This window comes from Daphnia pulicaria, chromosome 11 (genome assembly GCF_021234035.1).
Source record: "Daphnia pulicaria isolate SC F1-1A chromosome 11, SC_F0-13Bv2, whole genome shotgun sequence".
In the NCBI taxonomy this organism is placed as follows: Eukaryota; Metazoa; Arthropoda; class Branchiopoda; order Diplostraca; family Daphniidae; genus Daphnia; species Daphnia pulicaria.
This window is the reverse complement of record NC_060923.1, coordinates 3,131,500-3,151,915: the sequence shown is the minus strand read 5'-3', so window position 1 is coordinate 3,151,915 and position 20,416 is coordinate 3,131,500. Positions and strand designations below refer to the sequence as shown.

At 41.2% G+C, this 20,416-nt stretch overlaps 4 protein-coding genes and 1 long non-coding RNA gene across 5 annotated transcripts; 2 read left to right on the top strand and 3 right to left on the bottom strand.

Moving 5' to 3' along the window:
• The first annotated feature begins 738 nt into the window (after window positions 1-738).
• Window positions 739-2,178, top strand: LOC124315534. The gene is made up of 3 exons (XM_046781276.1): window positions 739-1,474; window positions 1,538-1,645; window positions 1,709-2,178. Exons 1-3 carry the CDS (start codon window positions 963-965, stop codon window positions 1,920-1,922), a joined length of 834 nt encoding a protein of 277 aa, XP_046637232.1. The 5' UTR covers window positions 739-962; the 3' UTR covers window positions 1,923-2,178.
• On the bottom strand, window positions 1,878-4,255 carry LOC124315522 (cytoplasmic phosphatidylinositol transfer protein 1-like). Its single transcript, XM_046781257.1, has 5 exons — window positions 3,958-4,255; window positions 3,725-3,873; window positions 3,562-3,658; window positions 3,425-3,496; window positions 1,878-3,360 (listed from the first exon to the last, which is right to left on the bottom strand). The coding sequence occupies exons 1-5, from the start codon at window positions 4,003-4,005 to the stop codon at window positions 2,869-2,871; spliced, it is 858 nt and encodes a 285-aa protein (XP_046637213.1). The 5' UTR covers window positions 4,006-4,255; the 3' UTR covers window positions 1,878-2,868.
• Window positions 4,256-6,061: 1,806 nt separating this feature from the next.
• Window positions 6,062-10,693, bottom strand: LOC124315140 (beta-mannosidase-like). The gene is made up of 17 exons (XM_046780589.1): window positions 10,099-10,693; window positions 9,884-10,036; window positions 9,773-9,821; window positions 9,614-9,713; window positions 9,335-9,483; window positions 9,095-9,154; window positions 8,767-9,040; window positions 8,496-8,646; window positions 8,239-8,435; window positions 7,959-8,149; window positions 7,701-7,891; window positions 7,518-7,646; window positions 7,147-7,452; window positions 6,885-7,090; window positions 6,604-6,798; window positions 6,285-6,540; window positions 6,062-6,162 (listed from the first exon to the last, which is right to left on the bottom strand). Exons 1-16 carry the CDS (start codon window positions 10,226-10,228, stop codon window positions 6,286-6,288), a joined length of 2,736 nt encoding a protein of 911 aa, XP_046636545.1. The 5' UTR covers window positions 10,229-10,693; the 3' UTR covers window positions 6,062-6,162; window position 6,285.
• Window positions 10,694-11,060: 367 nt separating this feature from the next.
• On the bottom strand, window positions 11,061-17,221 carry LOC124315236 (G protein-coupled receptor kinase 5-like). Its single transcript, XM_046780768.1, has 12 exons — window positions 16,907-17,221; window positions 16,604-16,801; window positions 16,226-16,321; window positions 15,588-15,712; window positions 15,271-15,524; window positions 14,977-15,181; window positions 14,738-14,884; window positions 14,428-14,602; window positions 14,059-14,337; window positions 13,727-13,938; window positions 13,513-13,638; window positions 11,061-13,361 (listed from the first exon to the last, which is right to left on the bottom strand). Exons 2-12 carry the CDS (start codon window positions 16,653-16,655, stop codon window positions 13,332-13,334), a joined length of 1,701 nt encoding a protein of 566 aa, XP_046636724.1. The 5' UTR covers window positions 16,656-16,801; window positions 16,907-17,221; the 3' UTR covers window positions 11,061-13,331.
• A 1,007-nt stretch (window positions 17,222-18,228) lies between these two features.
• On the top strand, window positions 18,229-20,272 carry LOC124315825. The gene is made up of 3 exons (XR_006911720.1): window positions 18,229-18,450; window positions 18,701-18,993; window positions 19,063-20,272. It is a non-coding gene; the product is annotated as an uncharacterized LOC124315825 (long non-coding RNA).
• Window positions 20,273-20,416: the final 144 nt, after the last annotated feature.

The following is a 20,416-nucleotide window of genomic DNA, read 5'->3' as shown; positions in this document are numbered from 1 at the left end:
TTTACTAATCGATCTTCTATTATTATCGGTATTTTTGATGTCATTAGAGATTAATGCAAAGGTAGAATCATATAACATTCGATAATAATAAGTAAAAAAATTAGTTTTTTTTACATTTATTGACTAAAATAAGTATTCTTCAATCTACTCTGGTAATACTTGGGGAGGGGGGGGAGGATGGATTTATTCGACGAAACCACATTTACATTACCAAAGCTCCTCACAGAGTTAGAAAACATTTCTAATAATCAAACGAAAGACAAATATGAAGGATATCAACGTCTGTTTGTCTAACAAGCTTACTCATGCGACAATATTCTACTGCCATTCTATTCCACTCTTTCACTTCCATTATCAATAATATGACCACATTCCTAGAAGACGAGAAATAATAATGCAGCCTAAATCTGGATTAGATAAATAAGCAACTAAACTTCTTCCAGGAAAAGATGCTATCGTGGACGTCACAGTGCTGCTACAATTTTGGATTTCCAGGCGTCGTTACGTCCGTTACTTCCCGGGAATACAATTTTAATCGGGACTGAGATCCATTGTATTTATTTGAAATAAAGTTTGAAAAAAAAAAATTACTGCTTCAAAAATACATGTCAATTTAAAAAAAAAACTACACTGATGTGAGTTCCGAGTCACATTTCCCAAGACGATAACATCCGCTCGAATTCCAGTCAAGCAACTCAATATAATGTGTCATGCAACATTTCCTTTGCTGCGACATCAATTTCCCGCGGGAGAGACACTGTAACGGGCACTGGCAGTCATCCAAAAGTAAACAATGTATTATACTTTGCACGGGAATCAGGAAATCATTTTCCAAATCATTGAACTTTCGTAACTTCCTCCTTGCTGCACAATGGCCATCCAAAATGTATAAGAAGGTCTCGTTTCTCCATCGAGTATCTTCAGTCACTTCCTAGGAATTTTCAACTCGCTGCTGTACAGAAATGTTGGGCGTCCGGATTAGATTGATGCTGACGGTTGGCGTCTTAGTCTTCGCTTCCTTTTACGACTCGTGTCTCTCCGATACACAAATGGCAACCGATCGATTTGTTGACGATCTTACAATAGTCGAATTACCTGAAGCCGGAATGAAGTACAGCGGGGACAACAAGATGGGCCATCAGCAGCAGTCAGTCGAGCGGAAATCTCGCCGGATTAAGCGATCCTCTTGGTCTTTGCCACCCAACACTAGCACCAGATTTTTGTTTGATCTCATCCATCCCATCACTCCTCTCAACAACACTTTCAGTGCTTTGACTTTAAATTTGCTTTACCGCTTTGTTTTACCCACCTACAAAGACCTCAACAACCTGTACAGCACGCTAGGCAGGCTGGATACCAACAATCTCGAGGGAGAAATGGACGAAAATCAAATAGATTTCGAATTCTTTGAAGAACAAAGAGCCAATCACGAAAGACGATCTGTCTATCAGCACGCTCAAGGCGTCTTTGAAGAGTATGTGTAGACACATTTAAATGCAAATCAATTAAATTATGCCGATTTTTTTTGTTTTCTCAGTTTAGGATTTGATGGCCAGACATGTTTACTTCGTGCTCTATGTGAAATGGCCGAAGCTCCGCTAGCCCATCATGGGCTTTTAGGCAAAATCATCGATTTGATATTCACGTAGATATTTTTCCATTCGATTTAACTTGAGATTATTCTAAAGTTGTTGTTGAAATGTTTCAGGCCAAGTGTGTTGAAAGTACCAAAATCAATGGAGCCTTACCTCAGTGGCAACCGGATCCGAAGAGATGCGACAAACATTCCGGAATTGGAAGTGCTCCAGAAACCAGTGGAAGATGATTACACTGACGCCTATCGTGCCGGTAAAGAAGGAAAATGCTGGACACGTTACTACACTTGCCCAGTATCTATTTTCAAACTCGTTAACATGTTTTGAAAGGAACATCACACAATATTTATGTTAATTTTTGCCAATCAACGTTACAAACAAAATCAAAAACCAAAATCAAAAACAAATCTAAATCAAACATTTTCATGTTCCAATTATGCTAATGTCTATTTATTTCTTAATAATATTAATAAAGAAATTTTAAACTAGATACTTTTCTGATTTCTCTTATACATGACATCAATTAATTTAATCAGCGGAGACATTATAAATGCAACGTCACTTCTGATTTTTCAAAAATAAAGCTAACAAGGCAAGACACATGTCGGGCTGTTCAATCGAAAGGAAAGCGAACGACGAAGTTGAATGTTTGACATTTCACAAATGTTAACACGCTCAAGACAATAAGCTCCTAGAGATTTAAAGCATACAGGCTTGTACATCGGAAACTGCTATAATAATACGTAATGTATACAATACATCATTAATAAAGTTCAAAATACTAACCACCTTAATTCATGAACAAAAAACAAAGGGAAAATTGAATCAACAAAAAACAAATAACAATCAGAAGATATTTTGGTGAAAGGAACTCAGAAATTAAACAAGTAACCAGGACATTGAAAACAAGGACTATGACAACATCATATTCTTATAAGTATATGTGCGTTAGCCTCATTATTGAATCACAACCGAGAGTGAATGATGGTACGTTACTCTTTAAGAATTTCACGTACCTACTTCCGAGGGACGGGCTCTTTGGACCTTTAGCCATTTGGTAAATCTTTAGAGCAGAGCAAAGGATTAATTTGTCGTCGAGTCTCTTTTTCCTCAAGTTTTCAAACAAAAGCTTTCACAGTTTACACAAATGCAATTACAGCAACAGACGCAATACTATACACTACACTAGTAGGGTGATAACTTGATAATTATGACATTTGCGATGTGATAAGTGACTTCCTTCAAATAAATAAATTAAGATATACTTCACCAGCTACGACCAACTAAACCAACTACGTCTAGTTGGGGTAGCCACTTCTGGCTGATCGGCATCTACTGGTGATGAAATGGGGGAAGCGACGACAGTCGGCTGATACAATACTTTTTCGTTCGTGACAGTGTGCATCTCACTTTCGTATTTACGAACGTCCTTCTCCGTCATGTTGAGCCATTGATCCAGCCAAGCGACGGCTTGCCGGTGGCCGACTAACAGGATTTCGCGGATGGCCCGGTGGACGTAGTCTTCGACTTTGGTTTGGAGACCCCAGACCTCGAAGCAAACTGAAACCACCTTGTAAGAGCACATCATTGGTTGGAAATCACTTTTCATCCAATCTTGTGCAAGAGGGCCTCTTCCGGTTATCTCCGACTTCCATGTTTTCAAGTCCTCCTCTGCTTTGTAATGCTTCGGGCTAATATCGTCGTAGGCAATGTCGATGAAATCCACTTCTCGTGCACTCAGCTGACCCTCATTGAGATTTAAAGCCTGTTTGACAAGTAAAAAAGGATTAGAAGGCAAGATTACACAATTAGTAATGTAGGCTTAATACATTATCATTAGTTCCTGCATTATCCTCATAACATGTTTCAACATTGATGATGAATCTCGGTAAGAAAGAGCACTGCATATACAATCAAAAGAAGTGTAAACATGGTAATTAACACCGAAGCTTTAAAGAGACCATACTGTATATTCTGTGGTAGTGTGAGGATAATAGTTCCATGCTTTCTCTGTTATATAGAAAATTTTGGGAATAAGAGATCTAATCCACTGTGGGAGACGACTGAAAGCAACAAGAATGATATTAGTTTGCTGTAACGAGCACAAACACATTTGTAGGAGCACATACCTGAAGAGGTATATTCGTTTTTCTGTATACTGTCCCGGTCCATGCTGAGGGTCTTCATGAGGATCATTAGCCACAACTTCAACTCCTTCTCCTTCAGCAGACTGCTCGTTGCTATGCTTCGCTATCATGTACAACTGCCCTATTTTGTACTGTGGTTCAAAGTTGAGTTAGATAAAGTTGAGATACATTCTTTTACATGTCAAACCATTCTACTACATTGTATGTATACAGACCTCTGAAACACTTATGGGCATTGGTATACGGTACTCCTTTGTCAGCATCCTAAATTCGTTTTGGGTTGGACCGTTTTCTGACGGAAAACGTCCTCTACGACCTGCTAGATAATTTCGTCCACCGCGGTCGGTTCTTCGCTTGGACGGCGTTCAACGAAGCACAGTAGTTGGACTCAAATGCCATTACCCAGCCCCTCGTCATGGCTGCCTAACTTGGCCTTTCTGGAAGCAAAGCAGTTAGTCAAATTCTGGAAACGAAATAGGAAAAAACCAAAAGACAAAACAATGATAAAAGAAGTGTTACGTCTTATTGTCGTCTGCTACAACCAGGGCGCGCTCGTAATCTCGTTGACGTCACAATCATAAACGTCTTTACAATCGACCGCTTTCCCCCCTCCCTGTTTACCCGGGAGCTTATATATTTTAAAAAAATTTCTTTCTACGTTTATATTTTAAAGACAAACAAGTTTCCTGATAACACGATGAAAAGATGGATGAAAAATGTATGCTCTCTAATGCAGCAGGCGAGTCGATATTTTATTAAACATTAAAGAAACTATTTTGCTAAATGTTGCGAAAAGATCTCCTGTGACCTGTTTGCAATTCTTTATTCAATGATGAAAATATCAATAAATAATCGATTTCCACCCGAGCAGATGCATCCAATGGAAATCAAAATTCACAAACAATCAAAATGGGTCATCAGTTGCACAGGTAGATAACAATGGCACAACATCCTCGTTGGTTTCCTCAATTAAAAAAAAAGAGAAAACCACCAGACAGTTTTATTTCATTTCTTCTTATCTAAGAAGGAAACTCGACTCGTCGCTCCGAGTGATTATTTCCTATTATAAAACGATACTCTATACACACTTCCGTTTGCTGGCCTATTTTTACTGATCCTGGTTCCCCAACGTGCGTCACAGAAACTCGCAAGTCCGATCAAGGATAAACAAGCCCGAATTAATAATAAATAAACCATGTTCAGTCGCCCATCTATTATTCGTTCCATAGCAACAAAATTCGATACAGCTTCCGAGTATTAGTATTCCACGCATATCGATCGATGAGAAAAAGAAAGATTCCCAGGACGCCCAGTTCAGGGGCTATATATTCCAACTTATTACACGACCGTCTGTGCATCTTAACGAGGCGATATTCTTTCTCCTTTCACGAACAAAGCTATTAATTGTGAAACAGTAACGTTCTTCGTTTGCAATCCGTTTGTTCGCTGTTAATTTATTATTCCCGACGTTCCTTTTTTGTCTCTTTGAGAAGATTATTTTTTTTACTAGCCTGGCCGTATTATCGTGACTTGGTGTGATTTACGACCGTTTTATTATTTTTTACCCATTACGTCATGGATCTTCCATTGCGAGCAAATTTTTGGCGCCAACAAAAATGTCGTGGCCAATTTATTTTCACGTCTTGGTGATCGTTCGTCGTCGCGTTGTTCCAGAATATTTGCTTTTATCTATTTTTCATTTCCTATTTTAATGACTCTGGAGCCGTTCACTGTTAGCAATAATTTCGCTGGATATTCATACATGGGCGATAAGCTGGCCGAGTCTCCCGGGAACAGTCCATCAATTACATAAAGTAAAAAGTAAAAAGCCTTTTTTTGGCAAATTGCCGTTCGCTGAAATTTTCGCCATGGTAACAGGAGACTCGAGTTAAATAACTAAATAAATAAAAGAAACATTTTAGTTGATTTCCCAGTCGTAATTCCCAGAGGCTACTAGCTCCTGCTTGAAATGATTTAGCGACGAGGAAGTGAAACTCCCATCCGATTGGTTTGAGATGCTGACTCAATCGATGAAGGCAAAAAAATAAATCAGCCAAACCTTCAACAACACACACCCACCAATTGATTGGACGCGTGTACGTGTCGTTTTGATGACGAGAAACTCCTGCGGGCATCGAACCTCTCGTTCGCCTTTCATGATAACACAACTATCCTCTTTTTATTGGGTCTGTGGCGCAGTAGCTCTTCTCCTCTCCTTGACGCCCTCTCGTAAGATTTACGATCAGAACTTGCAGAGTCTTCACAAAACCAACACCGACGACTAAGGATAAAAGGATTTCGAATCGTCGATCAATCAGGTATACTATACACTATGTATGTGTGACTACTAGCAGGATAAACTTCAGTACACATCCAAGTATGGCACGTGGAAGGAACTATACACATCGCCGAGATGGATCCTGAAATGCACACGAATAAAAAGCCGAATCAATTTTTACGACTATAGTAACACCCTCCCTCGATTTTTATTTCTTTTGGAAATAATTTCAAGTTGATGGAATTGCTGACGTTATTTACTTACGCTAGCGGATGATTTCTGCGAGGTGGGCGACTCGCAGTTCGTTTGAAAATTCAGTCGAGTCGGTAATAGGATCCGATGACCAGAACGAAACGGTTTTCGTGGCAGTTGACATCAGGAACGCATTGTCAGAGAATCGTCCTTTGCGATCAGTCGACGTGTCCAGCCAGACGAAAGCGGCCGGCTTGTCGGTCGATAATTCCACGTCAATCGTCCACGATGACTGGCTGCTTTCGTAAACTTGGCCGACACTTGTCACCTTTTTTAATTCAAAAATTAAAATCAATTCAATTGAAAGCGGGAAAGAATTTAATTAAATTACCTGGACGTTGGCTTTGGCCAAATTAGTAACAGCTGTAAAATTGCTGGGATACAAATAACTATCGGGAGCCAATTGCCGGCCTGTTTCAGGATCTTGATAAGTGGCTGTTAGGAAACAAGTCTGTCTGCTGCATCCGTTATCAGACAACCAAGAATCCAGCGGTTTCTGCCAGAAGATTGTCGAATTTCCGTTGACCTAAATCCAATCCAAGAGAAATGATTAAACAAACTTGTCAACAATGTCGGATTTTACTGATTGGTTTTTCTTATCGATCGAATTACGTTGGGAATCCTTTCGGTGACGATTGGATTGATTTGCGACCATGATTGAAGTTTGATTAACAGGATTCCCGGCACCATGTCTGCTCCGCTACGGTAGTCATGCGGATAAATGGCGACATTTCCATCGCGCACCCACAACATGAAAGAGAGCGGAGCAAAGAATTTGGTGGCGAAATGATGAAGCGGCTTCCAACGTCCGCCATATTCTGCACATTAATTAATTACGTCAACGTTTCCAAGAATTTTATAGACAACATTTTACCGATTGAAGCCCAGGAAGGGCCTTGCCAGATGTCCTGTAATTGCCAATAGAGCGATCCCATGCAATGCCCAAGTCCGTCAAAGTCCAGGTATTGCAATCGTCTGTAATGTTCCGATTCGATCTTGATGGCTTCCGCTTGATGCATTTGCGTCAGATAGATCATGTCGAGGAAACGTTGCTCCTGTGTGGTTTCTCGGGCCTTTCCTAATTGACCTTCTACTTGCAGCACCAGCTCGTCGTTACCTCCAGGGTGATGTTGTCTAGTGAATAAAAGTCGACCATCGTAATGCCAGTCGTCGTCCATTCCTATGGAAACGAAAGTAAATTCAATGAAGATCTAAATTCCTAATACAAAAATATTGTCATTTCACCAATTGGATTTGCGGCTGTAGTCCAGGCGTGGACAGATGGCAATGCCTGGAAACCGTATTCGGTTGCCATTCTTGGTTTTGGGTATGTTTCCCAGTTCCACATGTCGGCAAAATAATTGTAGTAATGCACTACATCAAAACAAAATTTGTTATCAAGTCAAATTAAATAAATAATCAACCAACCATCTCCGTATTCCGGGTTGCCTGGATTAAGAGAGACGTAGCCTTCCTCTTCACTTTTCTTGCCGTTGGATGGCGATGAAACGGTGAATGGACGTGAAGGATCTTCTTCATTGACGATCCTTTTGATTGTGTCGACGTAAAGCTTAATGTAATCGGCTTTGTAGGTATCAAATTTGCTCTCTGTGCCATACCTTTGGAGCCAGATGGAATTAGTGCAAACTCTATTAAAGTCAACATAAGCTGCCCAGGGCATATTACCAGTTTTGTCGCAGGGCGACTTCGTTTTCGTTATTACCAGCCCAGATAAGCACCGAAGGATGATGCGATAGGCGTCTTACTTGCTGGCGGATCTCGACCGACACCGTTTCCAGGAATTGCTCATTGGCTGGATACATGGAACAGGCGTACATCATGTCATGCCAAATTAAAATTCCCAATTCATCAGCAATCTGCTCAAAACACGACAAGAATAATAAGAAGAAAGATGTCACAGTAAAAGTGGATGGAGTGGCACATCCATTTTTATAAATGACAATACCCGGTAGAATTCAGGGAACTCGTAAATTCCGCCACCCCAGATCCTCATGGCGTTCATATGGGCATCCTTGGAAGCTGTCAGCAATTCACGCAGATATTGCTCCGTTATCAGTTCGGGTAGAACGGCTGACGGGATCCAGTTGGAGCCTTTGAGAAATACGGGCTCTCCATTCACCCGGAAGTAGTAGGTTCTCCCGACTATAATTACAAATAAGAATCTCAGAGCGAGATCCACGACAAGCCAATACTACTAAATACTTGGCAGATCATCTTCGATCAACTCGACGGTACGGAAGCCAATTTTCTCGTCGAGAACGACGGGAGGTTCGGCGGAACCGGTTTCTTGATATTCAATTTTCATATCGTAAAGTTTCTGCTCGCCCCATCCGTTCGGCATCCAGGGTTTAATCTATTCAACGGGGCCAGACAGGTTAGGGGGAGGACGCAATTTAGACCATGCTATATCACGTCCTGCTCGTGAATGTGTCGTTCAAACTTTTCCTGTAAATAAGGAAGGACTGGCAGTTACCTGGGAGAAGGGAACGACAAACGAAATAACGGGGGTGGAGACTTGACGGTTGCCATCGCCTGTCAAAACAGTTTCTTGCTTCAAAGTTTGGACAACTTGTTGTTGGTCGGTGATGGTGACGGTGAAAGTTCCGGCGTGATCGATACCGGAATCGGGTGTCTCGCAATGGATTTTCATGTCGACTTTCCACAGTTGCTGGATTTCATCCCGCTCGAATCCCACCCACCAGTCACGAATAGAAACGGTGTTGTAAGCTTCCAGCTTGACTGGATGCCTGAAATTAGAATTAGGCAAATTACAAATGCGCAAATTAAAAAGAATTCAATACCATAATCCGACAGTGGGAAACGCCGGTCCCCAATCCCAACTGAAAGATGATTGCATCTTCCTAAAAGTATAAAAAGTTTAAAATTAAGTTAATGCATTTAACTTGATGATTTCATCGCTTTATGTATGCATGCAAAGGAGGCACTCTATATATATAAAGCATATGAAAACGTATTCCGGGAACAGGATTTAATAATGGAAACAAATGGGAGAGAGAGTGTGTTTATAGAGAGAAGGGAACCTGATGTGATTAGCGTGACACTCCCCCTGATAGGCGGGATCGAGGCACGTCGGCAGAACCGGGTAGTCGACTGCTTGTTCGTCGTATCGATCCCGAGCGTACTTAACGGGCGACTTGAATCTTATTAGGAGCTCGTTGGAACCGTCAGTCTATATAATACGAGCCGATAAAATGAATCGCATAATTCGATACCAGTCACTCTTTAATGTAAATAGTACACTAGAAGTGGCGATGGCCGAGACTAACTAGGATTAGATCATTGATGTGTCTCTCTAGTACCTTTAGGGAATCTTTGATGTTGTACTTGTAACGGATGAACATGTTATTAGTGGTACCCAGCGGCGATCCATTCAGCTCAATTTCGGCCACTGTATCAACTCTGATTCGAGCAATTAGATAACAGCAACTGACAAGTTAATCCCATGGAGATATGCTTACCCGTAGAAAACCAGATCGACTGCCGAATACGACGCTACATTCGCCGGAACTAAATTGATCAACTTAAGTTACAAGATGAAATCGTCAAAATTAGTTAAAGAAAACAAATACCATTGAATGTCAGGGAATAATCCCAATCTTCATAAGAGACCCAACGGTAATCTAAATCGTTGAAACGAAATAATAAAGGACCTCCACTAAAAATTTCAGCTTCATCTAGGTCAGTGTAAATGCTGCCCGGAACTCTTCCTGGAACCGTGATGCCTAAAAATAAAAAAAAACATTAATTAAGCGACACGATGTAAACATTAAACGACAATAATTACTTTTGTTAGGCAAAGCAGCACTCCATTCGTAGCCGTTGGCAGTCGACAGGTCAATCTCGTATCCAAGAGTCTTATTAATCAAAACTAATAAAACAAGAGTTGGCAAAGTAAGTTGCTGCCGTCGCATCATCTTTGAGTCTCTCGAGGCGCCGAAGATTAGACAACAACTGATGGAAATAGCTCAGCCTCTCAATTTTAATCATTTCTGCGCCTTTGTTGTCTTTTGAGCAGGGTTTTCACACACAGTTTTTATCTGCCGCCGATAATTGAAGCGCTCCCAAACTTGGTACTCTCGTCCCTTGTTTATTAGATAAAGTGAGTGGTGGTGTCAGGATTGGACGCCGATGCGATCACGTGATGTTGGCGTGTAGAAGTTGATCCATTGTGGCGCGGTAGCAGCTCGGCATCGTCTATTTAACTCGCCTCTCAAGCGCCTAGCTTTTTTGGGGGGAAAAAAAAGAGGGAAACGAAGAAACAAGGATTGCCACTCTATTTGGCCGTTTCAGGATTACGTCGACGACTCTGTGTGGTGTAGCACAGGCATATAACCTTGGGTGTATGTGTGGCACGCAAGACGACAAAGCTTTTTCTTTTCCATCCGACCCAAAGTTCGGAATTTATCTCTTAGGCTTTTAGCGAATTCGAGAGAGAGAGTTGTTGTACTCGGAGCTCAAAAGGATGGATCGATAACTGGAATCAAGCTCCTCCTACAACTACTCCCCCTCCAAAACTATAGTCAGAGGATGGGAATGCTTCGAGATTCTTGTGTACGTACACGTCGGAGATGCGCTTCCCATTTCGTTCGCTAATCGATAACTTTAGTAGAGACTCGCTTTCTGTTGACTTCATCTCTCATTGATTCTTTCCCAACGTCATGTACACGGTACAAAGATACACGAACAAAAATGATTGTGGAGGACAAAAAACAGAGAATCGAAAATTATTGTTTCGCTTTTTTTTTCTTTTATCCAAATTGTTGTTTGTTGTTGTCTGATGGATGGCCGGGATCGATCAAAGGTATTGGTGTGAGAGTACAATTGATAAGAGAATAGGCTTTTTTTTTTTTGCTTTTGGGATTTTACGTTTTCAATGGACACAAAAAAGTAAATATTAGATATTATATTACGACCCACAAAAAGAGATAGAGAACGGGTAATACAAGAGAAGGTCCTGGTCACAGAAAGAGAACAAAAAGAAAAGATGTCTTTTTTTCTTCCTCATTTTCTTTACAGTGTTACCAAATAAAGAGACGCAACTATAGAAAGAGAGCAAACAGAACAGACACCGTCTTTCATCACGGGTGTCAAGGAAAAGAAGGGAAAAAAAATTACAGGAAAAATGAGACAAAATAATCAAATAAAAGACAACCCTCCTCCCCCCAAAACGCAATTAGATGCAACTAGAATCATCCCGGCGCCGCATTGTGATTGATCATTAATCATAATAAATTATTACTGGAAAAATAAAGAAACAATTCGTCACGAGGAAAATTAAAAAACAGATGAAAATGTAAAGAGTCCGAGTGTGAAAAACGTCATCCAACCAACAACGGAATCGAAACAATAAAAAAGCAAATTTTTTGTTGTTTTCGTCGTTTTTAGTAAAAATGTTTTCCTTTTTTTTCCAAAATAGTTTGGGGAGGGAGGCCAAATGTTTTTTTATGGGCGACAAACATCTGGATAGATTAAAAAGAGAGTGTGTGTGTTTGGGGAGGAAGGAAACGGAGAAATATTAAAATAAAAAAAGAACAAACTAACCAAACACATTCACACCTACGCAGACACACACACATACGTACAATATTTGGAGTAGGCAAACATACGACCTCCTTGAAAAAAAAAAGCGTTTCCTTTTTGTTTCTGCTTTCTTTAATCATAAACCGACGAAACAATTGACTCGAACAAATCGAATATTATTCAACCTTTTGTGTGTGTGTTTTTCTACATTTTGTTTTCTTATAGGTTCTCAATATTTTTTTCTGACCGTCACGTAAGACGGCTGAGAGAGACCGGAAGTCCGTACACATGCGTTGTATAAATCAACGTCACTTTTGAAATATCCCATTGCAATTAATAATAATAATAAACGAGGGTGGAGAACAGAGAGAAATGCCTTTCTTCTACTATCGATCCGATCCTTCGTCGAAATGACACACATGGAATTGAGTTATATCAAATAAAGCAGCAGCAAGTCAGCGATTGTGCACACATTGTGTACGTGAATACGTAATAGGTGCGTTTGTCGTTTTCCTTTTGTCGGACAGGTTAATTTCTTGTAAAAAGCGGGAAAAAAGCTTGAAAAAAAATCATGTGGGATTGTGCCCTAAACTATCGATTATTTAGATTCAGAGAACAAATACGGAGGGGGGACAGCGAGAACAGAAAAAGATAAAAGAGAGAAGGAAGAATGAAAGAAAGAAAACCCTGACGTGTGCTGGCCCACGACCGCCTTCAATACGCATACAGTAGTACACACAAAACGGACATTTCACATTGCACCGACAGTTTGTACTTCAGAATGAGGGAAGAGGGGACAGACTGGACTGGGAAATTACTTTTTTTTTGCGCTTGTGTTATTCTGGCCAGTGAAAAGATAAAAAGAAATTTAAAAAAAAGGAGAAAAGGTCAGCGACCTTTACTGAGCAAAAAACACAATGAGGTGTGTGTATGTTAAAAAATAGTTCTCAAAAATTCCGCTCCTAACTGAATTTCCTAAACGCTATTTCTTGGATTCCCTTTTTTACGACATCCTCCAAAAAAAGATGACGTTTAATTATACGTGTGTTAAAAAAAAAGCTCCTGTTTCGAAAGGACCCGCGGTCTCTCTTAAATTTTTAGTTTAAGAAGGGATTAGAAAATTGTCCCGTTCACGTCTTTTCTTTAAAAAAAAAAAGGGTCAAATTGGGAGGTCCCATTATTTCGGGGACGGAGTCAGCGAGAACGTTAGTCACAAAGAATAAGATTGGGTACGGATATGAAAAAAAAAATAATGGGGAGGAAGAAGTTACTACATACATACGAGTGGTTATAGTAGCAGAACGTGACCTCTCTTCATAATATGCGCGTCAATTAAATCCATCAATCAACGGAGTCTTTTGTTTTTTCGGCTCTATCCAGATGTTGCATGGTTCCGCCAATCCGTCGAAATGAGTAATAGGGAGAGAGGAGGGGGGGGGGGGGAAAAACCCTGGCGATGGTGTGTGTGTGTGGTGTTAATATCCTTTTGTTGATTGCTCATTTCGTACGATAGCCGGGCTGCTTTCTCTGCAAAATATAAGAAAGATCGTTAAAATAAAAAACGAACCGAAAGTCGTAATCACTTTGACCGAGATTATACACATAAACGAATGTGTGAGAGAAAACATAATTATGAAACGAGATTTCTGTTAAAAAATAAAATAAAACAAATTTTTACCCTCCGCCGGAACGGAAAACAACTGTGGTTTTCCGGCGCTGGTGGCTGTTCGAGGATCAAGTCGGGAGTGCGTGTTTCATCCGGTCCGAAAACATTGAGTTCTTTGAAACATTCCGTCTCAATCATCTATTTTTTTAAAGAGAAGATATCCCACCAATAAAGAATAAATTAATTTTAAAAGTTTCAAAACAATTTCGGGAGCGGAGGTTATCACCTCGGTCTGCCACGGGATGGAAACTGATCCGGTATTAAATTTGGTGTAGAAAGAGTCATCTGTCGAGTCTAAACTAACGCCCTTGACTGTTGAGAATTGTTCAATGTCCAAAACGTCTTTCGCGTAAACGGCGTGCGGATCGGGAATGAAAGGAGGTTCGCATATGCCGGCATCCAGTCGGCGCCAGTTGGTGCTCCGAAAATATTCGTGCGCTGAGAGAATCACAAATCACCAGACACCACAAAACAGAGAAAGGAGGAAGAAAACAAAAAAAGAAAACGTGAGGTTAGCGAGACTTGTGTGTGTGTCTTACGAGTGATTTATGTACATACATTTGACTTGGGTAGCTCCGTACCGGCCATGCGAGCAGCCCAGCCGATCTTTGGGCTGCTTTTTCAGCAGCTGCTGGCAAATAGACTTGGCCTCTTCAGTGAACTTGGACGAGTATGACTCGGTGGATTCACGGACCCGTCGATCCACCTCCTCCCGTTTGACTTTCTCTTTACGAGCCCGAAACGGCGCCTGGCCTTCAATCATTTCATAAATGAGGCAGCCAAAACTGAAGAAATCCGGGCTGAACGTGTACTTTTCATTGTCAATGACTTCAGGAGCTGGAGAAAAAAAAAGGGAAATTGAGTTTATAGTTTGGAATGACGTGGAAGAAATTGTCAATCAGAGAATGTGTTTAAAAAAAGACTAACCCATGTAGCCAACGGTGCCTACACGGCCTCGAACCATATCACCTTCGGGTATATCAACAGCTAGACCCAAATCGGATATTCGTACGTGACCGTGATCGTCCAGTAAAATGTTCTCGGGCTTGCAGTCCCGATAGACGATCCCTTGCGTGTGCAGATGCTCCAGACCGCATAATATCTAATCAGGCAGGACCAGGCGGGTGGAAATACGTGGAAGAGAAATAAAACAAAATGTTAAAAAAAAAACATATTTAGTCGACGCATAGAATAGACGAGATCGATAAGACATGAAAGGAGGAATCATCATCCGAACCTCTGCAGAGTAAAATCGTGCTCGCTCTATTTCGAAGCCCGGCTCGCCGCCCATGTTGTAAATGTGGAATTTGAGGTCGCCACCGTTCATAATGGTCAGCACCAAACAAAGAGCATCCTTGGTTTCGTAGGCGTATGCCAAACTTACCTAAAAGAAAAAGAGGCAAAAATAGAATGAAAGGACTCGGCCCTCTACGTACAGCTAAAAGGAAGGAAGGAAGAAGAACGACGGGAACTTACGACAAAACGCGAGTTGATTCGCTGTAGGATTTGCTTCTCAATGAGGACCATCGCCTCTCCCTTGCGCTTCTTTATCCTTTTCTTCTCCAATTTCTTGCAGGCGTACATTTTGCCGGTGGCCCGCACCTGGCAAGCACACACCTCACCAAATCCTCCTTTGCCCAAAACACGGTACATTCGGAAAGTTTTGTACGTTACCGGTTGGCTGTGGGGGGGAGGGAGAAAAAAAGTTGACCAAAAAACGGTAAATAGAAAATGTGTGTGTGTGTGTAAGTATGTGTCATTGGTGTGTACCTTTCGAGCCATTTCCACTGGAGGTAACGGTGAAAGTACATCGAGTTCTCGAAATCCTTGAAAGGCTCACCGGCCAAATAATCGCGGACGACGGCCGTGCAGGCAGCAAACACGTCCTTGCTGCCTTCGTGCAACCTTTCTTTGCACTGCCCTATAATGTCGTCATTGATGATTTCGACAGACTCTTCAGCACCTGGAGCCAGGAATCGCCTGTAGATTTCTTGGGCAGTTTCCTCTCTTCTTATATCCTCCAGCTTCAAAAAAATAAGTTCAATTACAAAATAGAGAAGCAACAAAGCAAACATGTCCGACAATACCTCGTATTTATCCATGACGTCAAGAAAGTTGTTGTAGCGTTGATACTTTTGACTGATTTCGCAGAACCGTCTGAAGAGTAACCGCCCAATTGGCTGCTGGTCGATGATAAAGCAGTAACGCACATCTGTTCGGCCAACGAAAGAAGAAAAGAAAAAGAGAGATTGTAATCAATTAAAAATAATGGTTCGTCGGTTTGTGACTAGAAAGAGAGACGATCCCATTAATAGAACTCTCTCATAAGGCATTCCAATTCCCTTAAGAGCCGGGCAGTGGTCAAATGTCATGGGCCATTTACTAGGCGTAGAGTAGTCGCGTTACGTTAATATCATCAAGATGTAAATGAATAAATGGTTACAGATCCCCATCCGGGTCGACAAAGTAATGACCGAGATAAGCGACTTGAGCATTATACGACGCGGATTGACCCATACATCTACCAATGACAGTTTTATGTCTTCGGGAGTAAACGGCTTTTTATAACACTCGATGGTTTTAATAGAAGCGGGAGCTTTTTCTTTATTTACTTGGAATCTAATCCCGGATGGAAACTTTTGGAAACAAATGTCTGTTTGACACAGTAACTTAAAAGTTGATGGGCCTGAAATAAGTGACAAGGGCAGCTGACTTTTCGGTTTACCTAGTTTCTCCTTCAAGTCTATACAGACTGAAATATGTGGAAATTGAAGAATCCTCTTCCATTTCTTGCTTTTGCCTTTGTTGCTGTCACCACCACCTGGAAAAGAAAAAACAAATAAATAGATTACAATGTCATTCGGTTGGATGTGCAAGTGTGAAGTGTTGGTGGTGGCATGCTGGTATTGATTTAACACCAACCAGCATATAAAAAAAATGCCTTGTTTTTCAGACACGTTGGCAAGCTGCCACCATTTTTACTCAACACTAGATGTGAAAAAAAGAGGGATAGGACACAATCAAAGAATGATCAAAAAAGAGGGGACAAGTGGCAAATCCTGAGTAACCAATAAAAGCGTCAAACAAAAATCCATTTCTTTACCTTCCCTAGCCTTGAGGTAAACGGTGTTGGCGACAATATTTTCAAGCTCCATGAGTTCCAGTTTGCCTGCTTTTTGGTGCTGTGGGTCCTCAAAATGACCCTACGTTTCTCCTACCTCACCAACCCCCTGACTCTCTGCTTCGAAAAGAGTCTTCAGGTCAGTCCTTTCCACTTGGCAACAACACTGTGCCAAAGAACCTGTGAACGAAGGCAGAAGAAACCACGAAACCAATTAAACCTAAAAAAACTGGCAATTGAGGACAGAAACCTGAGCCTCAGACACACGCACACACACACACACACCGTCAAGGGAGTCGGCTGATGGCAAAAAATTATCGATGAAAAACCCCAAGAAAACAAACTTCTCGATTGAGAGAGAGGGAGGTGGCGAAAATAGTTTTCGTTTCTGGGTGCATTCACTGGCTCGTCATGATGGATGTTGTCGGACGTGACATGCTATGGTCGTCTTTTGGTTGTCTACACCCCACGTTAAAAACTATTACACATACAAGAGAGCCACAATACATATACACATTCGCCTCTCTCTCTCTCTTGCATCGAGCAGAGAAGCAAACAAACTATCGTCAGTTGAGTCCGGGTTGGAATCTGGAATGCCCTGTAGCGTCAGCAGCGCCGCCGCCGCTTGATAGTGGGTGGGGTTTCTCTTTCCAGCGGTGGGTGGGGGAGAGACTCAGCAAACTATAAACGCCAACACTCCCAAAATGTTCCGAACCAAAAGCAGAGAGAAAAAGAAACCCGAAAGTTTCTTTTGTTTTTTCGTGTGTTTTCTTTAAAGGAAATCTAAATAAAATGGGAAAAAAGAAAAAAACGACTCGAAACACTGTTGCCATTCGAGCAGACAAAATATTTCAGAGCTCTATAAGCTATCGTATCCTTCTGCTTAGACTTGTGTCTTTTGCAGTTTACCACGGCTATTAATATGTTCTTCTCTTTAATAAAAACAACAACAGCCCAGTAATAATCCCAAATAACAAGAGAGCATCCACGGGTCCGTGACCCACCGTGATGCCGTCCAATGTTATTCCAGCAGCCTTCTTTTTATGACAACCACAGTACGTTGACAACTGCTACACACACACACACACATATCAAGAACAATTTAAAAGGGAAAGTTTTCTTTATATATATTTTTTGTTAAAGGAAAGAATTTGTGCTGCGTGTGTGTGCAAGCGGCGTCATCTTCTGCATCGTTTGACGGCATAGCTCCACACCAAACAGGAAAAATGAACCGTCTCGTCGTTTGAGAACTCTTCTCGGTTCGTTAAAACATCGACGAGGCGTTTTATTTATCAACCATGAAAAAGATTCGCGTAGATTTCCTATCAATTGCAAATTGTCCAGGGATGATGGACGTCCAGGCACCCTTTTTTCGCCAACATACAAGAAAAAATCCTGGAGATTCTTTAAATAAAAAGCAAATTTCGTATTTTCTTTTTGTCTATTTATGAGTTGGGAAAGAAATAAAAAAAAAAAGTCGAAAGAATTATGAAGGCGAACGATCGATATTGTCGTTCCGACGGTTGCCCCCAGAGTTTGCTAAGGCTTGCCAGCACTGCGAGACTGGACCATTTGGTCGTCATCTTTTTTTTTTTTTTTCTCCCGAACGTGATGAAGTAGAACGACTTGATGGTGCGAACTACTACTACTACTCGTATTTATCTATATATATATATTATAACTATCTATCTGGAGAGACTCATCGGTAGCCAGCCAAAGCCAGCAGCAGACTATACTTGAGAGGAATTCCGGGATGCCGGTCACGCGCCTCGCAAGCTATTAATCAGAAGCTTTCACGTCCCCCAGGTGTATATATACTATTTCCACATGTGTGAGTATATATATATATATATATATACTACACCCCGTCTCTCATATCATCATAGGTTCAAAAATGACATATATCCTTTCTGAAAGAAGTAAATAATCTTTTAGTCGAAAGCAGACGACGCCGGTTTAAAAAAGAAACAAAGCTTAAATTTTGTCTAATGGATCAAATTGCAAACAACAAAACCTATCCATTATTCAGTTTCTGATGGATTATTGTCTGTGAATAATCTTTAGTTTTCTATTATTCAGTTCTCTTTATTCAGTCGTGAATGAGGGAAAGTTCTCTTGTCGTGTGTGGATTTCTCACGATCCATTGGCTCCGAGTGTGTGCTTGTGTGTATAGGGTAAAAAAGATCAAGATCAACAAAAACAGCCGACAAACCGTAGCGAATAGAGCATAACACCGTCAAAGAAGAAAAATACGAGTTTTCCTACTAAGCAGACAATGTTTCTCTGTCATTGCCATATCAATCCTGCCGTGTAGACAACTGGATCAACTATTCTTTATACACAAACTGATTTGCATTGCGCGGTAGAAGCAGGTGAGACTGTTTGTACAGCCAACTGTTTATAACAACAACTTAACATGCAACCATTTTATCAACTACAAGGAACGCGGCAATCAACCTCATCTGCATAAGGACTATATCCGTGCAACTGGAACAGTCACCTTCAGTTTTAAACAAGTTTTTATATTTCGTTTTCATTCCTTCATACATAATTTCATTCCATTTCTACATGTAATATTGTCGGTCGATTGTGTGTGTGTCCGCTTCACCTTGGAAGAAGTGTGCCGTGATCGACACAATACGGCCTTGGATCCGTTTTATTTCGCACGACAAGAGTGTGTAATAATATACTTCTCTCTCACACACACACACACACAAGTATCGACACACATCCGAGTTGGAAAGAGAGAGAGAGACCTGCGAGCTACCAGAGTCTTAGCTGCTGCGATACCACCACCACCGAGTCTTATCGATTTTCGGGACCATCGACCATGCGCCCAACTCACTTTTGTACCTATACAGACTCTCTCTTTCTCTCTCTCTCCCGCGTGATCGTTTGTCGATTGTGAGATAGCAGGGACCGATATACGGCGCCCATATAGGCGGCGGAGGCATTTTTATGCGTCTGAAGAAGAGGAGCTGCGTCGCACACAATGGCCAACGAAATAAGGAGCTCGGAGGCAAGTCAATCGAAAAATTAAATAGAGACAATGCGGCCAAAAGAATAAACGAAGATGGAAACTTGCTTTAACCACTTTCCCGTTTTTTTTTTTGAGATCGACACACGTCCTATTCTATTTGGGTGACACATTCGATCGAAAGCTCTCTCTTTCTTTTGTATATACAGTTCGATGCTCACGTTTCATATATATATATAGAATACCACCACCAGCCGCCGCACATAATTGAACAGCACACCACCATTGATTGCTGACGTCATTGTAGAAGCTTAACAATTCACAGTGTCCTGTGCGGTCGTCATGGCTAGGTATATATCTAGCTTCCTTTTTTTTCGGCTATAGCTGGAAAAGAGAGAGAGGAAAATAGGCACACATAATGCAATAGCAAATGGCTCTCTGATGTACGATGTAATCACTTACTTACAGAGACCAGCACCCCCCCCCTCGAATAGTTGGACGCTCGGCTGTTGGCTTCTTCTAATGACCATCCATTACGATTTTCTATTAGCTGCTCTATGTACTCTGTCACACGGACGTCAGGAAGAAAAACAAATCAGTACATCAGTTTAGACCACACCTTGATAGTACACCACCATCAGCATGTTGGGAAAAAAAATCGATGCCAGCCAAGCAGCGGGACCAATAGGATATTTCTTCTTCCGTTTAGGGTACGGTTATTCCGCATGAAAAACGCTTGAACGTCACCCACACAAAGCAGCTCTAATGATAAACACGTTCGTCAAGACTCTATTCAACCGTATGTATAATAATAAAAA

Bases quoted from the DNA above. Each gene is read 5' to 3' on its own strand.
- LOC124315534 (XM_046781276.1), top strand. From the start codon at position 963: ATGTTGGGCGTCCGGATTAGATTGATGCTGACGGTTGGCGTCTTAGTC. The intron at 1,475-1,537 runs GTATGTGTAGAC...TTGTTTTCTCAG, and splicing joins GCTCAAGGCGTCTTTGAAGA to TTTAGGATTTGATGGCCAGA. The intron at 1,646-1,708 runs GTAGATATTTTT...GAAATGTTTCAG, and splicing joins ATCATCGATTTGATATTCAC to GCCAAGTGTGTTGAAAGTAC.
- LOC124315140 (XM_046780589.1), bottom strand. From the start codon at position 10,228: ATGATGCGACGGCAGCAACTTACTTTGCCAACTCTTGTTTTATTAGTT. The intron at 9,041-9,094 runs GTATTGAATTCT...TTCTAATTTCAG, and splicing joins TTTCCCACTGTCGGATTATG to GCATCCAGTCAAGCTGGAAG. The intron at 7,892-7,958 runs GTAATATGCCCT...CTGGCTCCAAAG, and splicing joins GTCGCCCTGCGACAAAACTG to GTATGGCACAGAGAGCAAAT.
- LOC124315236 (XM_046780768.1), bottom strand. From the start codon at position 16,655: ATGGAGCTTGAAAATATTGTCGCCAACACCGTTTACCTCAAGGCTAGG. The intron at 14,885-14,976 runs GTAAGTTCCCGT...TTTTTCTTTTAG, and splicing joins GAATCAACTCGCGTTTTGTC to GTAAGTTTGGCATACGCCTA. The intron at 14,338-14,427 runs GTTAGTCTTTTT...TTTTTTCTCCAG, and splicing joins AGGCACCGTTGGCTACATGG to CTCCTGAAGTCATTGACAAT.
- LOC124315522 (XM_046781257.1), bottom strand. From the start codon at position 4,005: ATGCTGACAAAGGAGTACCGTATACCAATGCCCATAAGTGTTTCAGAG. The intron at 3,874-3,957 runs GTCTGTATACAT...TTTGAACCACAG, and splicing joins TGCCCATAAGTGTTTCAGAG to TACAAAATAGGGCAGTTGTA. The intron at 3,497-3,561 runs GTATGGTCTCTT...TTGTATATGCAG, and splicing joins ACACTACCACAGAATATACA to TGCTCTTTCTTACCGAGATT.